Source organism: Chanodichthys erythropterus, chromosome 13, assembly GCF_024489055.1.
Source record: "Chanodichthys erythropterus isolate Z2021 chromosome 13, ASM2448905v1, whole genome shotgun sequence".
Taxonomy (NCBI): domain Eukaryota; kingdom Metazoa; phylum Chordata; class Actinopteri; order Cypriniformes; family Xenocyprididae; genus Chanodichthys; species Chanodichthys erythropterus.
This window is the reverse complement of record NC_090233.1, coordinates 1168362-1194566: the sequence shown is the minus strand read 5'-3', so window position 1 is coordinate 1194566 and position 26205 is coordinate 1168362. Positions and strand designations below refer to the sequence as shown.

At 44.6% G+C, this 26205-nt stretch overlaps 1 protein-coding gene across 9 annotated transcripts in view; it reads left to right on the top strand.

The window, feature by feature from the left end:
- The window catches only part of LOC137033848 (integrin alpha-M-like), a 311934-nt gene that overhangs the window by 217373 nt on the left and 68356 nt on the right, over window positions 1-26205 (top strand). For 7 of the 9 annotated variants that reach the window (XM_067406240.1, XM_067406239.1, XM_067406242.1 and 4 more), the window contains 3 exons: window positions 14960-15088; window positions 15374-15447; window positions 16298-16430. The exons of 1 other annotated variant lie outside the window; for it this stretch is intronic. In XM_067406240.1, coding sequence (XP_067262341.1) covers window positions 14960-15088; window positions 15374-15447; window positions 16298-16430 — 336 coding nt within the window. The remainder of the gene's footprint in view (window positions 1-14959; window positions 15089-15373; window positions 15448-16297; window positions 16431-26205) is intronic. One more of the 9 variants, XM_067406241.1, reaches the window with a different exon arrangement.

The window sequence follows — 26205 nt, the reverse complement described above, 5'->3', positions numbered from 1 at the left end:
GATCAACCTGCGGGGACGATTGAGACCGAACCTGAAGAGAGGACGGAAGGAGTCGTCGTCCCGGGGTGTGAACCGTTAGGTGTGTCTGACCAGGTGAGTGAGCCTGTTACATCGTGTGCTGTCGAGGGAGTGTTAGTGGAGTTTGAGGGCTGGGATGAGAGCCCCGACCACAACATCACCACGGTGGATGGCATCGTCATGTCCACAGAAACTTTTTTGGATTTATTGGATGTGTTTGAGGAGGTATATTCCCCTTGTCTTGTTTCCTCGCTGGTCCCATCCAGCTCAGAATTGTGTGTGCCCCCGCTGGTCCCATCCAGCTCAGAACTGTGTGTGCCCCCGCTGGTCCCGTCCAGCTCAGAACTGTCCGTGCCCCTGCTGGTTCTGTCCAGCCCTGTGTTCCCTCCCAACCTCCCTCTCCCGCCTCCTCAAACCATCTCATCTCTGCCTCCCCAGGTACCCTTCAGCCTCTCATCAACTCCATCACGTAAACGCATGGATCCGACTCGACGCTTCAGGCCACCAGTGTCACCGTGGACTGAGGTTCTCCTGGCTCCGCCTCCAGCCTTCGAGTCCAACACTCCACCGCTGCCTGTTGACGCTTCGCCTTCGCCGTGGCTCCTCCCTCCCTTGGCTCCACCGGATACCCTCAGCCTCAAGACTCCACCGGGCTCCCTCGTCCCACAGGCTCCGACTTGGTCAGACGTCGTCCAGCCTGCACCTATGGTTTCGCCTGGCTCCTCCTTCCCCCCATCTCCTCCTTCGTCCTCAGTCGCACCGCCTCCATCTCAGTCTTCAGGTTCCCGGATTCCACCTCGGATGCTCGTCGTCCCGGCTCCAGCTCGGTCTCCAGATCCAGCAGTGTCGGTTGGGCTCTCCGGCATTCCAACTCCACCTGGATCACCATCATCGGTGGCTTCTCCATCAGCCGTCCCCAGGGTGGTGCCTCTCATCTCCCCACGATGGTTTTTCCTGTCCTCGACTCCACCCTGGGGCCTCTTCATGGTTGGTCTCTGGACCAACATCTGGCTCCTCCTGCTCCAGGCTTCCCCTTGGCTCCTCCCACCCTCCACTCCCCCTTGGACTATTTTGGTTTTCTATGGACTTTTGTTTATTTTTCCTTTGCCCTTCGCTCTCCTCCAGAGCCCCCGCACCCCCTCCTCTGTTGGACTCCATACGGCGCGAGGTCGCGCCTACCCGGAGGGGGGCAATATGTTACATGTACTGTGTCCTGTGACCTAGTTTTTCCCCAGTCTGATTAGTTAATTTGATCCACCTCTGTCTCGTTCATTATCCCATCACCTTGTATAGTTCCTTTGTTAGTCTCTTGTATTTATACCCTGTGTTTGCCCTCACTCATCGTCCGTTCTCATTTGTATCTACACGTGTGTACGCTGTCTCACTCTGTTTGGAATTAAAGTATTGTTTATTGTCATCTTCATCGTCGTTGTGCTTGTTACTACAACCACACGTAACATTTATTCTAATAAATGAAAATAGCCTAGCCTATTTAAAAAAATGAAATATGATCAAACTGCAAAGTGCAGGGGAACATATATTCAAAACACAAGCCAGAAATAGTTACAGAATTGAATTAGAACAGAATATACCGTTCTAATAAATAAAAATAGCCTACTTACAAAAATGAAATGAAGTGCAGGGGAACATAGGTTATATTCAAAACACAAGCCAGAAATAGTTAAATTAGATAACCCAGAGTGATCAATAAATAAATTAATTAAAAGTAATAAATTAAAATTAAAGAAATTATTAAAATAACGAAAGTAAAGCTAGAATTGCCAACTTGTCTTTTTAACTGCAGAGGCAATAAATGCTAAACTGGAGTGGCAGTCTTTTTAGCTTAACATTAACAAAATCCAAAAATCAAATTACAAGCGGCTGAAATAGTTTGAAATCACTTGTAGCTACCCTACCTGATTGAGAGAAAAAATTCCAGTCTTTCACGCAATCTGCCTGTGTCCGTTTGAGTCTTTTCAAATAGCACGCTATAGTCAGCTTGTTGGCCAGCAGAAGCGTGCAGCAGTGTTTGTCATTGTTGAGTTCTAGGACATGAGCTGTTGGCACAACTTGCATCATACGTTTTTTTTTTTATCATCTTTTACCATTTCAAAGTGCATCCAATTGTACACTTTATCCCAGGCATTGTTGAAGATTTAATCCCTGCCGTAAAGATGCTCATCTGCCAGTCACGGATCATGGAAGTGAAACTTAAATCGGTCACAGGTTGGATTTATTCACGCACATTAAAAATATTTATTAAAAGCTTCTTTCTTTTCACATTTTTATTAATAGTATTAACATAATAGGCTGTTTATTAACCTATTGGGAAAGAACCGGTATGTCTACTCTTCAGGATTACTAAGGCTATAGGCAGCTGAAGGATTTTTTTCAGGCTTAGAGCAAAACTCTGCAGTACAGCGGCTCTCTAGGACCGAACTTGCACTAGGACCGAACTGCACTAGGCTATTTGCACTGACAGAGTTCTTGTTGATAAAATATTATAAGAGCAAGAATGTAATTTTTTTCAAAATAGCCACACGATTGCATATATGAAATTGATGTTATTCAACTGATTAACAAACAGAGGGTAATATTAAGTGACATACATTTTAAACACAGTATCAAAGTAGCGAATCATTTGAACCATTTGAGTCAATGATCCAATGACCCATTCATAAATACAGCCACTTGCTTCGTTACTTAAAGAAGAAATGACTCGATGGCTTACTCATTAAGACAGTGATGTACCACCACCTACTTGCAGTTTTAGTTTAATATTTCAAAGTATCACTTCATTTTTACCATCATTGCATATTTCTCTTTTGAACATTTTTTTTATTTAAAACATTATTTTATAAAGGTAAAAAATGCATTGGAGGGTTATAATTGTCACAGAACCCTTGTTTCCCTGGACTTCAATTCCCATGTTCCTCCTGTTCTCCACACCTGCACTCACTTCCCTCGTCAGCTCCTCATCATCACAGATCACCTGCACCTGGACTCTATTGTTAGCACTCCTATATAATGCACTCACTCCCTGCACTCCTCGTCCGTTCTCTGTTTTGTTAAGGTGTCTGTCTGTTGTTCAATGCCATTGTTTGAAGTAAAGTCTCTATTATCGTGGAAATCCGTATCTGCCTCATCTCTCTACCAGCCACCCGTAACAGAAGAACGGACCAAAACCGACCGGATTTTCCACGAAAAAAAAGAATGGAGACTTTCCCCAGCTCCCTGGATCCAGCTCCTCCATCGCCTCTCACCCTAACAGCCAGCGAACGCATTATCGGGCTCCTGCAGGTAGGACGTTCGCTGGAGAGGTATGTGGAGGAGTTCGTTGAGCTTGCTTACTTGTCTAACTGGCCCGACGCTCAGTTGATCTCCCTGTTTTTGGATGGATTGGATGACGACACTATCCGTTTTGATGAACCTGTTTTTTGTTTCTCCTTAAGCGAAACTATCAATTTAATTTTGTGGTTGAATGGCTCCAAATTCTTAGTGAAAGAGGTTCAGGATCAGTGTTGTCGTCCGGTCCATCCAGAAACACGGTTGGCCGGGCCAGTTAGTCAACCTCCGGCTTCCTCCGCACACCGCTCCAGCGAACTCCCTGCCTGCCCCAGGCTGGACCCATATTCCGCTACTGGGCCCAGTAAGCGGAGGAGGAGGAAGAAAGCGGCCCCAATGTCCCCAGAGCCCGCTCCAGTATCTCCAGAGCCCGCTCCAGTATCTCCAGAGCCCGCTCCAGTATCTCCAGAGCCCGCTCCAGTATCTCCAGAGCCCGCTCCAGGATCTCCAGAGCCCGCTCCAGTATCTCCAGAGCCCGCTCCAGTATCTCCAGAGCCCGCTCCAGTATCTCCAGAGCCAGCTCCAGTATCTCCAGAGCCAGCTCCAGTATCTCCAGAGCCAGCTCCAGTCCCCACAGAGCCAGCTCCAGTGCCTGTGGGGATTTTAATTGTATTTGAGGGGATGAAATGGCCCTCAACCCCAGTCTCCGCCGCCGAGCAAAGTTCTCCAGTCTCCGCCGCCGAGCAAAGTTCTCCAGTCTCCGCCGCCGAGCAAAGTTCTCCAGTCTCCGCCGCCGAGCAAAGTTCTCCAGTCTCCGCCGCCGAGCAAAGTTCTCCAGTCTCCTCCGAGCCAAGTTCTCCAGTCTCCTCCGAGCCAAGTTCTCCAGTCTCCTCCGAGCCAAGTTCTCCAGTCTCCGCCGCCGAGCAAAGTTCTCCAGTCTCCGCCGCCGAGCAAAGTTCTCCAGTCTCCGCCGCCGAGCAAAGTTCTCCAGTCTCCGCCGCCGAGCAAAGTTCTCCAGTCTCCGCCGCCGAGCAAAGTTCTCCAGTCTCCGCCTCCGAGCCAAGTTCTCCAGTCTCCGCCGCCGAGCAAAGTTCTCCAGTCTCCGCCGCCGAGCAAAGTTCTCCAGTCTCCGCCGCCGAGCAAAGTTCTCCAGTCTCCGCCGCCGAGCAAAGTTCTCCAGTCTCCGCCGCCGAGCAAAGTTCTCCAGTCTCCGCCGCCGCCGAGCCCTCAGCTCCAGCCGCCGCCGCCGAGCCCTCAGCTCCAGCCGCCGCCGCCGAGCCAGCCGCTCCAGCCGCCGCCGCCGAGCCTGCCGCTCCAGCCGCCGCCGCCGAGCCAGCCGCTCCAGCCGCCGCCGCCGAGCCTGCCGCTCCAGCCGCCGCCGCCGAGCCTGCCGCTCCAGCCGCCGCCGCCGAGCCTGCCGCTCCAGCCGCCGCCGCCGAGCCAGCCGCTCCTAGTATGGTCTCTGTGATTGAACTCTCCAGCCCAAAGACTGTTTTCCCTCCCTGCCTCCCTCTCCCGCCTCCTCCAAGTCATGTCTATACTGCACTTCCACCTCAAGCCCCCTCGCCCAGATCTCCACCTCGGACCTCTGGGCGATTACCTTCACCCCGGCTCCAACCTCCCTCTGCTCCACCGTTGCCCATCAGTCCTCCAGCTTCACCAGTCTCCATCCTGCCTCCACTCACACCTTGGTCATTCATCAGCCTGCCCTCCCCTCTGGACTTCACTCCTCCGTCTCCGCTCCGTCACTCCGTCCCTCGGATTCAGTTGGCCTCCTCACTCCCCCCGGTGTTCGTTTTGTTGGCTGTCCTTCTGCTTTCACTGCGGCCTTCTGGAGCCCCGGCTGCGCTTCGGTCGGCGGAGCCTTCGGTTCCGCCATCACCCGCCAGTCCTTCAGCGACGCCTGGGCTCAACGCCTCGAAGGCTTCGGCTCCTGACCCGCCATGGCTGCCCGCTGCACCTGACCCGCCATGGCTGCCCGCTGCACCTGATCCGCCATGTATGCCTGCTGCATGTCTGCCCGCTGCACCTGACCCGCCATGGCTGCCCGCTGCACCTGACCCGCCATGGCTGCCCGCTGCACCTGACCCGCCATGGCTGCCTTCAGCCCCTGACCCGCCATGGCTGCCTTCAGCCCCTGACCCGCCATGGCTGCCTTCAGCCCCTGACCCGCCATGGATGCCTTCAGCCCCTGACCCGCCATGGATGCCTTCAGCCCCTGACCCGCCATGGCTGCCTTCAGCCCCTGACCTGCCATGGCTTTTGAACCTGCCCTGGAGACCTCCACTCCAGTTTGCTCCTCCCCCTGCACCAGCTTGAGGTCTCCAGGGCGCCCGCCCCCCTCCCGGTTGTTACATCTACGGCGCGAGGACGCGCCTACCGGGAGGGGGGGGTAATGTCACAGAACCCTTGTTTCCCTGGACTTCAATTCCCATGTTCCTCCTGTTCTCCACACCTGCACTCACTTCCCTCGTCAGCTCCTCATCATCACAGATCACCTGCACCTGGACTCTATTGTTAGCACTCCTATATAATGCACTCACTCCCTGCACTCCTCGTCCGTTCTCTGTTTTGTTAAGGTGTCTGTCTGTTGTTCAATGCCATTGTTTGAAGTAAAGTCTCTATTATCGTGGAAATCCGTATCTGCCTCATCTCTCTACCAGCCACCCGTAACAATAATCACTATATTAATAATTATTCATAACTCATTATGATTATTAATTATGATTAATTATGAATATGTGAATCAATTAATCGGATTAACTGGATGTAGCTACATTAAGATTAATGTTACAATCAATTAACCTGTTCGTCCAGTGGACACTCAGTGTTGGTTGATTGTTTATTAATTCTAAGAAATTTTCATTTCCAGGTTATGGAAAAACAACGTACATTACAGTACAGTACAGTACTACTCAGAGCATGTAGTCAGGATCTAAATCACTTAATAGGCAATTTATTAGCAGACGGAGTCAGAACCAAACATGTATTGTGCACAATTCTTTATTAACAAACACATAACTAAACTATCACATAAAATGCACGCAGGTCACACACATACATAGGTAAGAATGAGCAATGATAGAGTTGAACCGGAAGGGGAACCATTAATGGAGCTATAGGAAAAGTCAAAGACAATCTGGAAAAGAATCATCAGTTTCTTCGATAATAAAAATACCTTTGCTGACAAAGTTAAGTTTTACACATCAATACCAAATCGCTGTTTAGTGTTCAAATGTACGATACTTGCAAGATGCCTTTAGGCAGAGGAGTATCGGACCTGCAAGCTGAGGAGTCTTGATGATTCAGTCTGAAGTTTTTGCCAGTATCTTCTGCATTAGATGAAGTACTACGAAGCAACTTATAGATGAGCACATGGCTGGGTCTTGGCCTGCAGCAAGCAGGACGTCTCTTTAGTCGTCCAAGAAGCAAGGAAAAAGAGAAGGAGTGGCATTTTTCGCTGGCTTTTAACCTCTGGTCAAAGTCACACCTCTTAGTTATTGACCGGACCAATGAAGATGTTGTATTTCCAGGTGACAACACACCTCCTGTCAGGGCTTTTACAACCAAGCAAGATTAACTAGCTGAGTTTTTGAAGAAGAACTATTAAAGATTCTTGTAATACTGATGTGTTGCGCAGGTATGGACATACCGCATACACAAGCATTTAAATCTTCCCGATACGAACCCATAGACACTAAACATGGCATAATGGAAGTTATCTTGAATGTCATAAAACTTAAAAATCAGTCTGTGTTCTGTCTGGAAAATGCAGGGAAGATGCAGATTTTCTGTGTCTCTTCCCTGCTCTCAATGTGGTAACCACATTATTTAGCGCAATAAACTTGTAACTGAGAACTTCTCGGGGGATGTGGACAGACCCCAGAGTGAGCTTTAAACAATTATTGGTTAACTATAACAAATAACTGTGTCTGATTTGTCTCAGTCGTTACATAATTCCCCCCTTTTGCTTGTTGTTGTCCCTCTTATGGCAACAGTGAGCAACACTGAAGGTGCAGAAAGATCAGACACACCACTTGCACAGGCTGGAAGGCTGTGATGGGCTCTGGTTGTATGTGTCTCCTGGAGTGGTGGTCATTCCATGGCGGTTGATGTAGACAGTCTGCAAGCTCAAGTCTCTGAGCTGGTGCTGCAGGTATCGAGACAGCCGGTGCCTTGACAGTGTGTCACCTGTCACTCTAAAATCAGTTAGTGGGGGCAAGAAGTTTGCTGCTGGCAAGGTTCAGCTCTTTGAGCTTGCTCAGCAAATGTCGTGGTAGCAGGTGCCATGAAAGTGTCATCTGTCATTCGGACACCCGTGAAGCAGGTGGTTGCAGGAAGAGGTTATGGGAGTTGTAGTGTGAAGAGTGTTTCAAACTGACCTAGGGTTGATGACAGAAGCGCAGCAGATGTTTGTTACTCCTGCTCTTAGTCAGAAGGAGTCTGAAGTTTGCTGTGTCCCTCTGCTCTTGTGGCGGCGCTGACTTGAGCAGGTCTGAGTGGTCTTGTGTGAGTGGTCAGAAGCTTGTGCTTCTGAGTACTTCTCAGTTAAGTACTGCTCAAGGAGCTCTCTTACTAGCGTTAGATGCAGGCATGTCCAGTCGCCCTTGTGCAGCCTCTGGGTGGCTGCTGTGTAAAGGAAGTTGTTGCTGTAGGTCTTTGAATGTCACTTCATGTGCCATTCCAAGGTTCATCTGAATTAATTCTTCTCCTTGTGTGACTGCAGAGGACTTAAGGAAATGGGCAGGTAAGGTGCCCAGTAGAAGGCTTTGTCTCCCCCATTTGTTACCTCAGTGCTTGGCTAGGGGAGGCTCTTCTGCTGATTCCATTTGGAGGAGTGAGATGTCTCTCCTGCTGTGGTTCTTTCTGCTGCAGTTAAGAGTGTCTCAGTTCTCCTTGGAACATGTTAAGTTCATTAGTGGTGCTCAAAATTATGCCATAGCAATCGTTCAGATTACTTTTGTAGCTGGCTCATAAAATTGAAGCAACTGTTGTAAATAAAATCAAGAAGGAAAGTATGTCTAGTTACTTGTGGTTCTATTGGGAAATTAAACCACACAAGACCAAAAAGGAAAATGTTAATAAATCACATAGATGAAAGAAATAGTAATAAAAATTAATAGTTGACTGTTATTATGATTAAAATCAATACACAGATTTAAAAAAGTCATTAAAACAGCAGAATGACCTGGTATTGGGATTAGTCAATAAGCAACAGTGATTAACAAATGCAGCATGTTCAGGACCAAACCATGTGTGTGTTAAAGTTTAGTTTAGCGTGCTATTGACAAATCTCAATAAATCCTTCTTTAGTTCTTTCTTTAGCTAAACAGTTTACATGTAATTAAATTTAGATTTAATTACCCTAGTAACTGCAGATTTAGCTGAACAGTGTTCAGGGAGAAATGGTTAAAATTAGCTGAGAAGAATTAAAGGTAAGGAAAGTGAAAGATCAGAAAACCAGGGATGTGGTTAAAGGAAATTGGTTTAGATCAGTTCACACTGCATACACACAAGCTATAGTTAAAGGCTTCAAGTAAATAATGCTAACCGTTAACTGTAGTAGTTTAGTTAGCCACCTTAGCTGGAGGGCCGCTAGGTTGTATTAGCTTACCTCCCTAGCTTTTGAACCTAGTATTTATCACTAGGTAGTTATGCTTGTAGATGCAGCTAAAGTTTAGATGAATGAGTCCCTCTGACTATAATTTCCTATGCCTTTGCTCTGTAGAAAAGAAACCTTCATCTGCATCTACATTCGTATAACACTGTACTGCGATTTTTCATCAGAAACAGGTTAAGCAATACTGCAATTGGTATTTCTCCAACCAAAGCAGAATAATTAATTCTGGTACAGCTTAAATGCCACTGAGCTGAGATTCCTTTGTCAAAACAGACTTATGCTTTAATACTGAGATTAGGGTTTCTTCGCTAAAATGTGTTGTAACGAAATGTAGCGGTTATTAACCAATTTATGGATGAAATATGAATATAATAATTCATAAGATTATGAATAAATTATGATTCATATATCGACCCAACGGGGAATTAAACATATATTGTGAATCAATTACAACGAATTATAATCAATTACATATATGATTAGTTCTGGTTTAATAATTATTTAGAGAAACTGTTCGTTTGTCCAGCAAACTAAGTCCCTCACAGAATATTATAAACAGAGTTATTATCTGGCCATGAAAATAACTTGCTATTATAACATCAAAGCATAAAGCGATCGAAAAACATTAAAGTGACTTGGTTTTCAGCTGAAAGAACAAACAGAACAATCGAGCATGAATAGCGTTTTAATATATGCAAACTACGAATACAGAGGTTATACATCTAAATATATATACAAGAAAATACACACCTATGTACAAGAGTGTAAGTAGAGAAGGAAAGAGAGAAGGCAAGTAGCAAACTCACAACCAGTCCTAAGCCAGCACGGAAATCAGTTTCATCATATAAGATTGAGAAATGGCAGTATACTTGCATTGGTTGCGTGTGTCGAATTTTAGGTTAGCGCTGGTGCAGTTCGTTGGCTTCCTCCGTTCAGCGGGAAGGTTTGAACTGAGGACGAGAGTGAGTTTCGCTGGAAGATGGCGATCCCGAAGTTGAGCGCGATGGCAGCGCGTGGTCACCAGAGAGGTCCGGGAAACGTGCACGAGATGCTCGTGAGACAATCGGGAGAGAACACACAAGAAAATTGTGCGTCTTTGCTTTTATGACAGATAAGCCGACACACCTCCTTGAGGTGGGGTAGCCAATAACATGGGTGCAAAGTTGGCGGGAAAGTTTTCCCTTTGTTTGGCCTCACGACTTAATCCAATGATTTATGACTATCAGATCAGATCTCCAAAGGGAGTGTGTTCTTCACAGTATCATTAAACACATAGAAAAATGCATTTGTCAGCTGTGTGACACATCTCAGTGAATACCTCGGGTCCGGAGCTTTATGGAGAGACCAAACTCGACAGATCAGAAAGGCATAGACAAGAAATTATGGTTTACAGACAGAATTCCACTATTAAAATGCACACTAGCACAAATACACTCATTTAAACACTAGGAAACATGCATAGGCCCAAAAATATATGAAATATATATTTCGGCATAGTGGTAGTTTACAAATACAGTTCAAAATGTATGATTGTGTGTTTCTGTGTGTGTCTGTGTGTGTGTTTTTGTGGGCGGTGCTCCTTTTGAAGTCACCAAAGTGAGGAAGTTCCCGTTCCAGTTTTCTGTTTACTCTCTCAGGTCCACAAACCTGCCGAAAGTCACAGTCGTCCTGAGCCGAGTTAGTGATTAACAAACAAAGTTCATCAGGTTAAAAGCGTTCTGAAAACTCCAAAGTTTGATTATCCTGATACGTGTGCATACGCTACAGTGTTAAGACTCTTTCTGTTACAGCAGAGGTGTCAATTCAAGCTATAGATTTATCTGCATCTAACAAGCCAGCAACCACCGATCTACATGCAAATCAAACGTTGTCAAGTCAAGTCAAGTCAAGTCACCTTTATTTATATAGCGCTTTTTACAATGCAGATTGTGTCTTTACATTGATAACTGGTACATAATTTGGCTGCACAGCAGCTCTTAAATAATAGTGTCAATGCAGGCAGATCAGAAGCACTGTTGAATAAATGTCAAGAATACTATTGAATATCAAATGTCAAGTGTCCCCAACTAAGCAAGCCAAAGGCGACAGCGGCAAGGAACCCAAACTCCATCAGGTGACATCAGGTGGCAAACAAGTGGCAAATAGGTGTTAAAATGGAGAAAAAAAAAACCTTGGGAGAAACCAGGCTTAGTCGTTGTGTCAAATGTCATGTCGGAATTATCATTTATTAAACACACTTTTAGTTGGACAATGGTGTAAACGAGTGCCGTTAGGACGTGCTAGCTTAACCAGTTCAATCTAGTGTCATAGTGACGTAGCTGGAGTTAGCATTTCCTTTGACAAGTCATTGTCATGGAAATCAATGTGCAGCAGTGCCCAATTGAACAGTGTATATCAAATGTCTGCAGGTTTTTCTGATGTAACGAGTACATCTGGTGTTATAGGAAGTGTTCCCAGTTCCGGCTGACCTAATTTATGCAGCCTAATAATCCTTTAACGGATTTGAAAATATAAACTGATAATGTGTTATGTGTATGCCAGGTTAAACAGGTTAAATGCATTTTTATTCTAGATTTAAACTGAGAGAGTGTGTCTGCATCCCAAACAATGCTAGGAAGAGGTTTAGGTGCCAAATAGGAGAAGGATCTACCGCCTGCAGTTGATTTTGATATTCTAGGTATTATCAGCTGGCCTGAATTCTGAGATCGCAATAAACGTGAAGGACTATAATGTATTAAGAGCTCATTTAGGTACTGGGGAGCTAAACCATTTAGTGCTTTGTAAGTAATTAGCAAGATTTTAAAATCTATACAATGTTTAACAGGAAGCCAATGCAGTGACGACAGAACTGGGCTAATATGGTCATACTTCCTAGTTCTAGTAAGAACTCTAGCTGCTGCATTTTGTACGAGCTGTAGTTTATTTATCAAGCGGGAGGAACAACCACCCAGTAGAGCGTTAGAGTAATCTAGCCTTGAGGTCATGAACTAACTGTTCTGCATTCTTCATTGAGAACATATGTCATAGTTTAGATATATTTTTAAGATGGAAGAATGGCTTGAGCACATGGCTGGGTGTTGTAGGCCGAGGCCTACCGGCCTTGCGGGCCTGGCCTAGGCCAGCCTCAAGGAGATCCGTTCGGTCGTCCAGAAGCAAGGAAAAGAGAAGGAGTGGCATTGTTCTCTAGCTTTTAACCTCTGGTCCAAGTCCAACCTCTTAAAGTTGATGTAGCCAATGAAGGTGTTGTATTTCCGGGTGACAACACACCTCCTGTCGGGGCATTTACGACCAAGAAAGATTAACAAGCTGAGTTCTTGAATAAGAACTATTAAAGATTCTTGTTATACTGATATGTTGCACAGGTCAATAACATAAATTGCCAAATAGGATTCGAAAGTTGGAGTCCGTAGATACCAAATATGCTACCCATGTGATTCCAGTTAACTATACATTGCTGCTCTGGAATATTAATACCAAACTAGTTCAAAAGAGAAAATGAATACATAGAATAAAGCCCATGAAAGAAAAGTCATGAGATGGGAAACTTGGATACATGTTTATGCATTTCCCAAGTGGTTATATAGAGAATACATAGGATTAAAGGAGTTTATTTGTCCTTCTCAGAAAGAATGAGTCACTGGTCTCTGCAAAATTCTTCCTGATCGTAAAAGGTCCAAGTATCTGTAACAGGACACCTAGTTCTGCCTGTAGTTTAGTTGCAGTACTGCTAGTTGCAGTTTTAGGGGGATGGGTTCAAAGAGCTTTGACAGAGTGAGTTTATGGGTAATTCCTTAAATATAATGAATAATTTTGTGTGCCTGATTGGTCCAGACGCTACAGCTCGTTTAGCAACTGAAATTATGATTTCTTCGATAATTTCAGGTTAGCTTCTTCGTACAATTTAAACATGCATTATAGCATCGAGGAACGTTCTGCCATTAAAGGGAATGCGCATTCAAGCCCCAGTTTCTGATTTTATCAGAAATTTGTATGTGCATGTATAAGATGTTAATAAAGATTATGCAAAAACACATAATTGATTACTGGTCCATCTGCAAACAATTGTTTAAAATGATGCCCGCATTCTCCTCCAAATGTAGTGAATTAACTCAAAGGGGAAATATTAATAATTATTCATAACTCATTATGATTATTAATTATGATTAATTATGAATATGTGAATCAGTTAATCAGATTAACTGGATGTAAATATATTAAGATTAATGTTAAAATCAATTAACCTGTTCGTCCAGTGGACACTCAGTGTTGATTATTTATTAATTCTAAGAAATGTTAATTTCCAGGTTATGGAAAAACAATGTTCTTATTGCACAGTACTACTCAGAGCATGTAGTCAGGATCTAAAGTTTTTGAAGAAGAACTATTAAAGATTCTTGTAATACTGATGTGTTGCGCAGGTATGGACATACCGCATCTTCCCAATACGAACCCATAGACACTAAACATGGCATAATTGAAGTTACCTTGAATGTCATAAAACTTAAAAATCATAAAACGTGAATACAATGAGTGCAATACAACAACAGTAATAACAGATACCATTTCCTGGGGATATGCATGTTCATTTATAGAACAGTCTGTCTATAAATTAATGCAGGAACATCTGTGTTCTGTTTGGAAAATGCAGGGTAGATGCAGATTTTCTGTCTCTGCTCTCAATGTGGCAACCACATTCTTTAGCGCAATAAACTTGTAACTGAGAACTTCTCGGGGGATGGGGACAGACCCCAGAGTGAGCTTTAAACAATTATTGGTTAACTATAACAAATAACTGTGTCTGATTTGTCTTAGTCACAGAGGGTACACAGAAGGATGCTAAATGCCTTAGGGTGTACACACTTTAAAAAGTTGGGAACCACTGCCCTAGAACAAGTGTCCAGGTATGTTGTGATCACAACAGACACATCCAAGACTGGCTGGGATGCCGTGCGTAATGGGCAGGCAGCATTGGGCTCCTGGACAGGACATTGACTACAGTGGCACATCAACTGCCTTGTGTTGCTAGCGAAATTGCTGGCCCTGTAAAGTTTCGACCATATACAGAGCAAGCTCATGCTGGTCCAGACAGACAACAGATGGAGGGTCCCCCCTGCCACAATGCTGAACCGGCCGCTGAAATGGCCCTCAGCACAAAACTGAATGAATCTCTTTTATACCCGTATGTCCAGGAGAGTGCATGCAAATTACACTCAACAAATCTCAATGGCCTTTTCTCAAAGTATCAGAGGTGTTTGGGGCTCCCAAGTGTGTCCCTTAGAGTCAGTCATCGGCACCACATCTCGTTTCCTCCATCAGGGAACAGAGGTTACAATAGTAACCAAGACATTTTATAATAATTTTGATAAAATCTTGCATGCAAAAAGTTAAAAATACAAATTAAAGGGATAGTTCACCCAAAAATTATCCGATAATTTACTTACCCGCAAGCCCGCAAGTTTGTTTAACCGCCCTTGGCCCGCTTGAAATAGGTGGGCTACATCAAGGTTCAGTTGGGCTCGGGCTCACACCGGAGCATGGAACAGCTACTACTGTTGTGTACGCTACTGTCATCATTACCACAGCAAATACGTCACCTTATTGATCATGAACAGGAATTGTAGTTTGCGAGTAACGATGCAAATTCCCCTATCAATGTCAGCTGCCTCTGTAATAATTTTCTGATATGTGCGGCTCAATCAGGTGAAATCGCTGCGCGGCATAAATTATAAATCTATAAAGCAGTCTATTTGCGAAAGTGCTTTTGTTTTCTTCCTGTTTTCCTCAAAACAAAAAGTTGCATTGTAAATGACGTAAACATGCTCTAGCCCAAAATGTTATGGTGAAATGTGAGTGCAGGCCAGCAGGGGAGTGGGAAAGGGGGACAATCTTGCCAGGGCACAGTAATCAAAATGAAGTCTTACCAATTACGATTATTTCGATGACATTAGTAAAGACCTTATAATGTTTCTTTATAATATTATATTTTATATTGCACATATATTTCCTCTCTGTGTATTTGTTATGTGTTCACTACAGGAGTGTATTTCAGACTACCATGAAGTCTTGCTCTCTGGCAAGATGAATTTAACAACTGAAGTTATTCCAGGAACAGGAGGCCTGAGACCAGTGCTGAGCCCTGACTGTTGGCCCATGTTCACAGAGATGGTCTGTAGGATTTACATACATATAGTACAGTATCAGACTCTGGGGAAGCACTGTGATCCATTTGCAGAGATTTTATTGGGGTAGATAACAAAGACGATTGCCAGGTCAGACAGTCCGAGTTCATGCAAACAATACTTCACAATACATGACAGGAAGAGAGGCTCTTAAATAGGAAGCAGGTGGCATGTGACAGGAACCAAGCAACCTCCGGTGGTTACTAGGGGGAATGTTTTACTGGGATGTTACAAATGTAACCCTATTAGTGAATATGTTTGTGTTTTCCAGGTGGTTCTGGAGAAAGTTTGTGGAGAAGATCATGTCTGTATATCAGATTTAAATGTGTCTCTGTCTTTTATGAGGTTAGTGTACACTTCACTTTTGTTATAATTGCCTCCAAGAGACCAATATGATATGATGGCCAGTATTGTAAATTATATGTAAGCAGTATATTTAAACTATCTAAAAAACGTAGAAGTAAAAATACAGTATTCAAAAAGCTCAAATCTGGCATTTTATATGCTAGTGAAGTCAGGCATGAAAACTTGTGGTTTTGATGCCTGACACGGGTGTTTTCTCAGAATAAGGGAGGCAGTACCTCTTCAAAAAGAAAAAAAAATTGAGAAAATAATCCACAGTACAAAAATCACAAACAAAATATTACAAAATTAGACTATGTATACATCACAAATTTTTCTGTTGTGACACTGTCCAATAATGAGACCGGCAGTTAACGTTTCAGAGGGAGGCAGCATTTCTCTTGCCTCCTATGTGCTCATTGAGTTATAATAGAGCCACCTAATGTGTGCCATGGGTTTGGTGTTTGGGTAATTGGAAATGAATAGGAAAAAGTAACATGAGAGGATGCAATGTCTTCATTGTGCTATGATTGGCCTGTTGCACGGTTAATGTGATAAATAATGCCTCTCGTATTTGTATGTACCATATCTACAAATCGTTTTGATTAAAAGTAGCTCAATGAATAAAAAAAGTTAACAGATCACCCCTGTAGATATCACTGCATTGTCAAATCCAAAACAAACTTGAAATTTACTTTAAATAATGATCTGTAAGTGTTTTTTAGTTAGCAGTCGGGTACATCTCCATGACCATTAAGATAGCTGCAAAGTTTACAGAGCATTGATGAATATATAATTATTAATTATATATTACAATGATTTGATGACACTGTATCTTTTATCTGTGTCCCAGTGATATTGTAGTGAGCACTGTAGGTTACCCAGTAACTGTCTCAGTGGAGGTGTCCAATAGCGGAGAAGATTCCACGGACACAGAGCTTTTCCTTCATCATCCCACCTCCCTGTCCTTCACCCGCATCAAAACGGTCAGATACTCTTTAAAGTGTCATGAAACGCCCCTGTTTTTGCACTGGTTGTCCACATCTCAGATTTGAAAAAGACTCAAGAAATGGGCTAAATGGGGTAAAGCTGTGGAAAATTAGGAGTGTAGAAGGTGGGAAGAGGGGAGACAACAACCAATAAAACACAGGCCTACAACACACACATTATCCCAACAAATAAATATTAAAATATGAGCAGAGTAAGAAAAACAAACAACAGAGTTGGGGGCACCTTGAAATATTTTAAAAATATAACCCTATGACAACAAACTCTTATCATTAGAGACTACTAACAACTATCATGAACAAAACGTTTTTAAAAAATGATTCTTAAAAATATCCACAAATCAACATATCTTTGCAGAGCGATAAGTCTACATGAAAAATGATTAAGAGCATTTAAAATGTCTAAAAAATATTATCCTTATGTTCACAAGCACTACAATCTCTGAACAATTAACACAGAAAGAATAGTTTTTTTTTTTTTCATTCTTTTACACTTGTATTCCATTCCTTGTATTTTCAGTCTACGTCATTGACTTCAGTGTATCAGAACAATTCTTCATGTCATCGCGTTCATTCATTCATGAATAATACAGAGAAAAGTTCAGAAACTGATGATGTAGACACATACTCTCCTGCCACGGCAGCCAGTCACCACTCCAAATTGACGCTTATACAGTACCTAATTTTTCAAGATGTTGGTTCTACTTTGCATTTAAAAAAGAAAAGGCTCAGGCCCTCTGCCAGACGATGTCCACTCTGGTGGTCCAGGGACGTCATCACTGGCTGAACCTTGCTGAGATGCAGGATGCTGACAGAGTACGCTTTCTCAACACTCCCATCTCGCAAGGTGGTGTCTTCAGTGACACTGTTGAGGACTTCGCCCAGCAGTTTTCGGTAGTACAGAAGCAGACTGAGGTGATCAAGCAAATCCTGCCCTGGCGTGGCACCTCTGCCACCAGACCGTCACAGGCTGTCCCCCATCTGCTCATCGAGAAAGCGACGTAGCCCATCCCTCATGCTGCTAAACCCTCCAAATGTCCATCGAAGCAGCCCTGATAAGGGCAGTCCAGAGATGTGGGGAGCTGCTCTCAACCAGGAGGTGGTGAAAGCACCTTGGAGCCTGGTAAGGGACACACCACACTCACTGCCTCTACTTCAGGACACTACACTTCCTGGGTTAGGCCCCAGCGCTTCCCCTAACTGCTCCTCTGTGGGTGTGTCGGTTGTCCCCCTTGGTACTGCTCGCATTGAGCCTGGTAAGCGCTTCCCAGCCCGTCCCGTTGACTCTTGTGGACAGTCAGACTCGGCTATACCTCATCCCATCCTGGGATCTCTCTGTGGTCCTTTCTGGTCTGCAGAGAGCTCCCTTTGAGCCACTTGAGTCAGTTGAGACAGCACTCCTGACCGATCTCACTTCCATCAAGAGGGTGGTGGACCTGCAGGCATTTTCAGTCAGTGAATCGTGCCTTGAGCCCGGATATGTGCCCAAAGTTCCCACAACTCCCTTCCAGGACTATTTGTTAAACTTACAGGCACTGCCACTGAAGGAAGCAGACCCCGCCCTACTGCTGTTGTGTCTCGTTCGCACCCTGCACGTTTACATGGACCGCACACAGAGCTTCAGAAGCTCTGAGCAGCTCTTTCTCTGCTTTGGATGTCAGCAAGTGTCCAACAGGATAGTAGATGCCTTCGCCTTGGTGTACCAATCTCAAGGTGAGCCGTGCCATGCAGAACTGCAGGCTGAGTAACACCTAATACCTTTTTGAGATTCTACAATTTTGAGATGGAGCCAGTTTCTTCCCGGGTGTTGGGTACAAACAGGTAATGTGCGGGAAGGCTGGCTCAATGTCTTGCTTGCAGCTCCATTCGCTCTAAGGGGAGGATATGGGGACCTTCTTAGCTCTCTGGGTGAGTTCCACACTTGGCGAACCCTGGAATGAGTTTCCTCCAAGCATCTATTGTCTTGAACGCGGCGGAGGCATCCAACGCCAGGCCCAGTACTCGAGTACATGCCCGCTCAGTCAGCCCCTGTACTTGGATAGATGCCCCATATGTTGTGTATCCCCCCATGTGTTGTGATCCCATATCCTACCGCAGAGGTCTTTCCATATGTAGGACTGTCACACGGGTCAGTACATATGTGTACATGTTTCACATGTTCCTCCCTATGGGTTGGATTTTGCCTCCGTAGCATCCCTCTCCATTGGACTAGATACGCTTCCCCAGCATTAATAACAATGGTCAAGGCTGAAAAAAGGTAATTAAGAAATGTAGCTCTCTTACATTGAGCATTAATAACACTGGTCATGGCTGAAAAGAAAAAAAGGAATTGAGAACCGAAGCTCTCTTCCCATGAAATAATATAAAGGAACAGCAGCTACAACCATCTCTATAGTAAGCCTTATCCCTTCCATCCTGCTGGCATGGATGACAATCTTTCTGGGCTTACGTGGGGCACTGGGTAGGTTACAACTCAATGGGAGCAGTTGCCAAAAGGGTGTAACAATCGGCCCAATAGGTCGATTTTACATGAATTAAAATGGGATCAGATTAAACTGTGTGAGAGGTTATGAGCATTTTAAAAGATAAGGCAGACAACAGAAATGAAGTGAATAAATAAAGTGTATTTACAATTTCCACATGGAACTTAAAACAACACAATAAAACTAGAATAACTTAGGCTGTTAAAAGTGTGGAGTCCATTTGCACCATACCCTAAAACAGTCCATAAGAATCCTAGCGTGATGTAAGTCCCAAAGTGAAAGTGTCCACCGGTGTATATACAAAGTCCTCAGAAGTGTTAATCCAATGAAAAGTGATGTGATTCACTGGAAAGGTAAGTCCATAAAATTAAACTCCACAGTCCAGCTGATTTGTGATCACGTTTGTAATATTGGGGGTGATTGTTTGTCATGCTTCCTCCTTTATACTGGTTTACTTCCTGGTTCCTGTCATGTGATCAGTCACATGACAGGCAGACCCATACACATATAAAGAAATGCATAAGAGGAATAAAATGGCTAAGACAACATGTAACCCAATTAAACTCAAATATACATAAAACCATAATGTTATAAATACTTATTATAAATACTTATTTTAATGTGTGTATGTCGTTAAATGTGTATGGGTCTGCCTGTCATGTGACTGATCACATGACAGGAATCAGGAAGTAAACCAGTATAAAGGAGGCAGCATGACAAACAATCACCCCCTCATTACAAACACACTAGCTGGACTGTGGAGTTACTTTAATGGACTTGCCTTTCCAGGACTTCTCCTCATCTTCACTTGGATTAACACTTCCGTGGACTTTGTATATACACGGTGGACACTTTCACATTGGGACTTTATCAGCATTCTACTAAGACTCTTAAGGACTGTTTTAGGGTTTGGTGTAAATGGACTCCACACTTTTAAACAGCCTAAGTTATTCTAGTTTTATTGTGTTGTTTTAAGTTCCTTGTGAATATTGTAAATACACCTTATTTATTAATTAATAGTTGTCTGTCTCATCTTTTCAAACACTCCAAAAGCTCACACAATATATACTGACCCCAGTTTTAATTAATGTAAAATCGACCTATTGGGCCGATCGTTACAAGGGCACACTACAGATTGCCAGCATCTGCATCACCATCACTTATAACACAGTTCAGTGGTTGTGGCATTTTCCATAGGGACCCCATTTGTTAGTCAACGTGAATGACAAATGTAACCCTTGTTCCTTGATGAAGGGAAAGGAGACGTTATGGTCCCCCTGCCACAACTCTGAACAACTGCTGAATTGCCGGAGCCCTCATCTCGGCTCCTCAGCATAAACCTAAATGAGTGGATGTGTGCTGCCATCTTATATACCAGCATGTATGGTGGAGTTCCACTCGCCAGTTCCACTGGCTGTTTTTTTAAAACTTCGGGGTGGTTGGGGCTCCCAAGTGAGACTCCATTTGTCAGTTGACATATCTCTACTCCCTCAATCAGGGAATGAAGCTTACATCACTAACCAAGATGTTTTCTTTTTTCTTTTGCGTAAAAAACTGCTCCATACCTCATCATCTCTACCACCCCACCATTCCAGTGTGGTATTTAGCGTATTTACACTATTTTGCTATTTTCACTAAAGAAAATTACATTTCAATATGTTCTAATTCCTTTTTTTTACTCGTAAGAATTGAGTTACAGATATTAGAACGTCTCAAGTTACAGATGTAACCCTGGTTCCCTGAGTAGGGAACGAGACGCTGCGTGGTAACCAGTGTTGGGCATGAGTTACTAACCAGAGTTAGTAACTGAGTTACATCATTATAAAAGTAACTAATTACCAGGGAAAGTAACTATTGAGTTACTTTAAAAATAAATAAATAAATAAATAAATAAATAAATAAAAATAAAAAAATGCCAAATAAATTGAATGCCCCCAATATTACATATAAGTCTAAGAATAAATTATTCTTGATGCGACTCCTGACTCATGATCCGCTCTTGCTCACGACATGAAATTTCTCTGTACTGTGTTGGTAGCCATTAAAGAAAACGTAGTTTCATATTGATGTTTAAATAGTCTTATGTTTTAAATCCATTTATTCGATTATGAAAAGTGAACAGCGTGAGTAAGATGCATCATAAGATGCGCAAATATATCGGGAGACATGGAGTGGGTCAGACATGAAAAATTGTATCTTAATTTTAATCAATGTTTCATCAACCAATTGCTTGGATTTAATGTATAACAAGCAAATACAGCAGACAATAAAATCATGACACGGAGGCGTGGGCGCGATCACTGGCGCGTGAACTGAAGCGCGTCTTATAGGCTAAATGAACCGAAACTCAGCGGCTGCTTGCCTCGCAGACATGAGAAATATATCTATAGAATGCTTGAAATATCTACTTTAACGAAAATGAAGTAATTAAACACGAAAAGAAAGAGGCTACTCTGATTATATAGCCTAATCCGAATGAAATGTGCGTTATCTCTCTAGGTGCATCCATATGAGCAGATGATCAGCAATGAGAGTCAGCAATGTCAACTTCATATTTGCAGCCGACACTGATTCAGAAAACATTACTTTATTAATAAACAATTAAAATGTCTCCTTGCTGTTTTTGTCACACTCATAATCATTACTTTTGCCGGTTCTTTATGGCAATTATGCGTGCCCTTGAGTGCTATATAGCCATTATGTAAACGCTCCTTATTATGGTTTATTCTCTCCAGTATTTAAGAAATTAAATTAATATAAATGTGATTTGTCAACTAATAGCTTAAATGAACAACTACTAGTCGACTAGAAAAAAAACTAATTTCACATATTTTCGATCAAGCATCAAAAAGGGTATTCTGGTTTGAGCTCGCGCTTCGCGCGCATGCTCTGACAGACACACACACAGCGCATCATACATTATTATCAGTTTAAAATTATATTTGTGTATGACTTACCGCAGCATACACCAGAGAAAAAAACTTTGCAGGTCCTGTGGCTGAGAGAGAGCTTACTCGGATGAAAACCGCTTCAGTGAGCTCAATTATAGTAACGCAGCATTTTTTTTGTCAGTAACGCTAACGACGTTGTAATGGGAGAAAAAGTAATTTGTTTGATTACTTGTTATTTATAACGCCGTTATTCCCATCACTGGTGGTAACGCATTGGGAACCTTCTGCGTGATGTCGTCACTGAAGCACTCATGTATCTAGCCAATCGCGAAGCGAGACGTCAGAGACGGGTGACGTCACGGACCAGGAAACTATAAAGCACACTCGGATGCAGAGCATGCCAGCTTCTAAGTAAGTCTGTAGGAAGCATTCGCAAGTGTGCAGGGGTACGGCAAGAGACGCAGTGTCTCGTTCCCTACTCAGGGAACCAGGGTTACATCTGTAACCTGAGACGTTCCCTTTCGTGGGAACTGTCGACGCTGCGTGGTAACGCATTGGGAACGCAATCCCAGCTGAGCCGTAGCTCAAAACACTTGCCAAAGTTATCTTGACAGGATAGAGGACCCCGGAGTGGAGCCGATATCAAGGTTATAATATTTAACAAATGTGTGCTGGTATGACCATCCAGCTGCATCACATATATCATTCACGGAGACTCCTGATATCAAAGCTTTTGATGCCGCCATACCCCTAGTCGAATGGGCACGAACATTCAAAGGAGAGGGTTGTCCGGCTGCTTCATATGCAAGTGAGATGGCCTCGACCAACCACTTGCTCATTCTTTGTTTTGATGCTGGGCCCTCTTTTTTAGGAGACCCATAACAGACAAACAATTGATCTGACTTACGCCACAGGGCAGCTCTGTGGACATAAGTATCCAAAGCCCTTACTGGGCACAACAGATTCAATTTTTCCTGATCCGCAGATTCAAATGGAGGAGGATAGAAGGACTGAAGCACAATGGGGCCTGGGATATTGGTAGGGACCTTCAGGACATAACCTGGTCTAGGATACAGGAATGCTTTCACCATTCCTTGAGCAAATTCAAGAAAAGAAGGAGCAACAGAAAGTGCTTGTAAGTCTCCTATCCGCTTCAGAGAAGTGATAGCCAATAAAAGAATCGTTTTGAGAGTTTGGAACCTCTCGGGAACCTCCTCTAGTGGTTCAAAGGGAGCCTCAACCCTTGTGCGCACTGGAGGCCTCAACCTCAGTGTGCCACGGAGGAAGCGTGTGACGAGGGGGTCTCAACCTACCGATATATTCCCCTCAAGAGGAGCATGATATGCTGAAATTGCTGCAACATAAACCTTTAAGGTTGAGTGAGATAGGCCCTCCGAGAATTTTTCCTGGAGGAATTTTAGAACAAAGCTAATAGAAGAAAGGACAGGGTCCATATTATTGTGTCTACACCAGGTAGAAAACAAATTCCATTTATAAGCGTACAACTTCCTCGTGGCGGGAGCTCTCGGTTGGGAGACCAGCATCTACGAGTCTGGCCCCCTCAGAGGCCAAGCCCATAGTTTCAGTCGTTCTGAGCGGGGATGTATAATCATGCCGCCCGCTTGAGACAGGAGGTCCTGTCTGAGAGGAAGCTCCGTGGGGGAGCCGTTGAGTAATGACACTAGGTCTGAGAACCATATCCTGGTTGGCCAGAATGGGGCTACCAGTATTACACTGGCCCCTTCTCGGCGTACTTTTTCCAGAACTCCCGGGAGCAGGGTGATCGGGGGAAATGCGTACAGGCGCCGCCTCGGCCACATCTGTACCATAGCATCCAGACCCAAGGGTGCTGGATGTGTTAGGGAGTACCAGAGCGGACACTGGGTTGACTCTCCTGAAGCAAACAGGTCGACTTCCGGCCGACCAAAATTTTTCCATAGGAGATCCACTACTTCTGGGTGGAGTCTCCACTCCCCGGGCCTTGGCCCCTGCCTCGACAGGGCATCTGCTCCCACATTTTGATGTCCCGGGATGTAAGCTGCCCTCAGCAAGAGCAGCTTCCCTTGAGACTACAGGAGGATCTGACGGGCCAAGTAATATAGTCGGCGAGACCGCAGACCCCCCTGATGATTTATATATGCAACCACTGCAGTGTTGTCCGTACGAACCAACACATAGTAACCTCTCAGGTCTGAGAGAAAGTGTTTTAGAGCTAGGAACACTGCTATCATCTCTAGCCGATTTATGTGCCAAGAGAGCTGATGGTCTTCCCAAAGACCCTAAGCTGAGCGACCACTCATGATCGCTCCCCAGCCCGTGAGAGAGGCGTCTGTCGTAAGCATTACCCGACGAACAGTGGCCCTTAACATGGGTCCCTGGGACAGGAACCGGGGGTCTTTCCACATGGTCAGAGAACGAAGACATAGTTTTGAGACTTTGATCAAGCGGAAGGGATTTCCCCTCGGGGAGAACCCCCTGGTCCTGAGCCACCACTGTAGGGGTCTCATGTGCAGAAGGCCAAAAGGTATTACGTTGGACGCAGCTGCCATCAGACCCAGCAGTTTCTGGAACTGTGAAACTGTTGGTGGATTGAGCTGGAACTAGCACACTCTTCTTGGCATTGAGCCTCAGCCCAAGCCTCTTCATATGGGACAGAACAGCATCTCTGACTGAGCTAGAATCAACCAATCGTCGATATAATTCAGTATGCGAACGCCCTGGATTCTCAACGGAGCCAGAGCTGCGTCCATGCATTTTGTGAATGTGCGGGGTGATAATGATAGGCCAAAAGGAAGAACCCTGTACTGGTAAGTTTCGCCCCTGAAAGCAAACCTGAAGAACTTCCTGTGAGAAGGATGGATGGACACATGAAAGTACGCATCTTTAAGGTCTATTGCCACAAACCAGTCCTCGGATCTGATCTGTGGTATAATCTGTTTGAGTGTCAGCATCTTAAACTTGAGCTTTTGTATTGAGCGATTTAACACACGTAAATCTATGATAGGTCGTAGACCTCCATCCTTCTTTGGAACAAAGAAATAACGGCTGTAAAAAATCTACCAATGGAACCAGCCTCTCGAGGCTGGCCTCTGGTGTTTTTTGAGCACCCGATTCGACACTCTGAAACGGCGCACCGGCAGAGGACAATCGAATCAAGTGGAGACCACTGCGCCCTGACACACTTCCGGGCCAGGATAACGGCGCGCAGGTCCGTTCTGCCCCTAGAAGGCTTCGGCTGAGCGGGCCGACCCGAGCTCTCTGCGGGGGACGCTGATCTTTTGTTGCGCTCTGTGGTGAGCTGAGGAGCTCGTTGACGGCCGAGGCTGCTCCCGCTCAGCAGCCTCGGGGGGAGGGTTTCTAGATTTGCGGGGGATGAACCTCTGGAATGCCGCAGACTGTTTCTTAGCCTCCTGGAACCTCTCGACGACTGTTGTAACAGCGTCGCCGAAGAGGCCCACAGGAGACAGCGGCGCGTCCATAAGGGAGGCTTTGTCACGCTCCCTTAGGTCCGAGAGGTTCAGCCACAAGTGCCTCTCCGTAGCCACCAATGCTGCCATAGAGCAGCCGATTTCTTTTGCCGTCTCTTTGGTGGCACGGAGAGCCAGGCCAGTTGCCATCCTGATCTCCTGGATGCACTCATACGTGGCCTCCCCGCTATACTCCACTTCCCCCAGCAGGTCAGCTTGATATGCTTGCAGGAGCGACATGGTGTGTAAGCATGCCACTGCCTGACCTGCTGCCGCGTAAGCCTTGCCCATCAAGCTTGATGTGGTTTTTAGTGGCTTGGTGGGCAGCGTCGGGGTTTTCAGCGACGATGCCGATTCGGGGGAGAGATAGCCCGCAAGCGTCTCTTCCACCCGAGGCATCGCCACATAGCCTTGCTGTTTCAGCCCCGCGATGTCACTATACATTGAGGTCTGGGGGCTGAACACTCGATATGATGCCGGCTTTTTCCATGACCTCGAGACCTCGGTGTGGAGGTCAGGAAAGAAAGGCAAACCCGACCCCTCGAGAGCTGCCTGTGCATGCTCAACCCCCAGGCAGACAACACACATTTCATGGGTGTCCCCATCTGGAATGTACCTTGTACATGGGTGAACACACTTTTTAAATTGTCTGCCTTCCGCCATTTTACTTGTGTCTTTTTACTATATATATATATATATATATATATATATATATATATATATATATATATATGGTGTACTGTAAAGCTCTTGTCCTCAGATGAAGAGATAACGTTTGTAATGAAGCGGGACAAACAACACCAAATAAGACACACAAGATAACATAGAGCGCTTGCTGAAGACACAGAAGCTGGCGTGCTCTGCATCCAAGTGTGCTTTATAGTTTCCTGGTCCGTGACGTCACCCGTCTCTG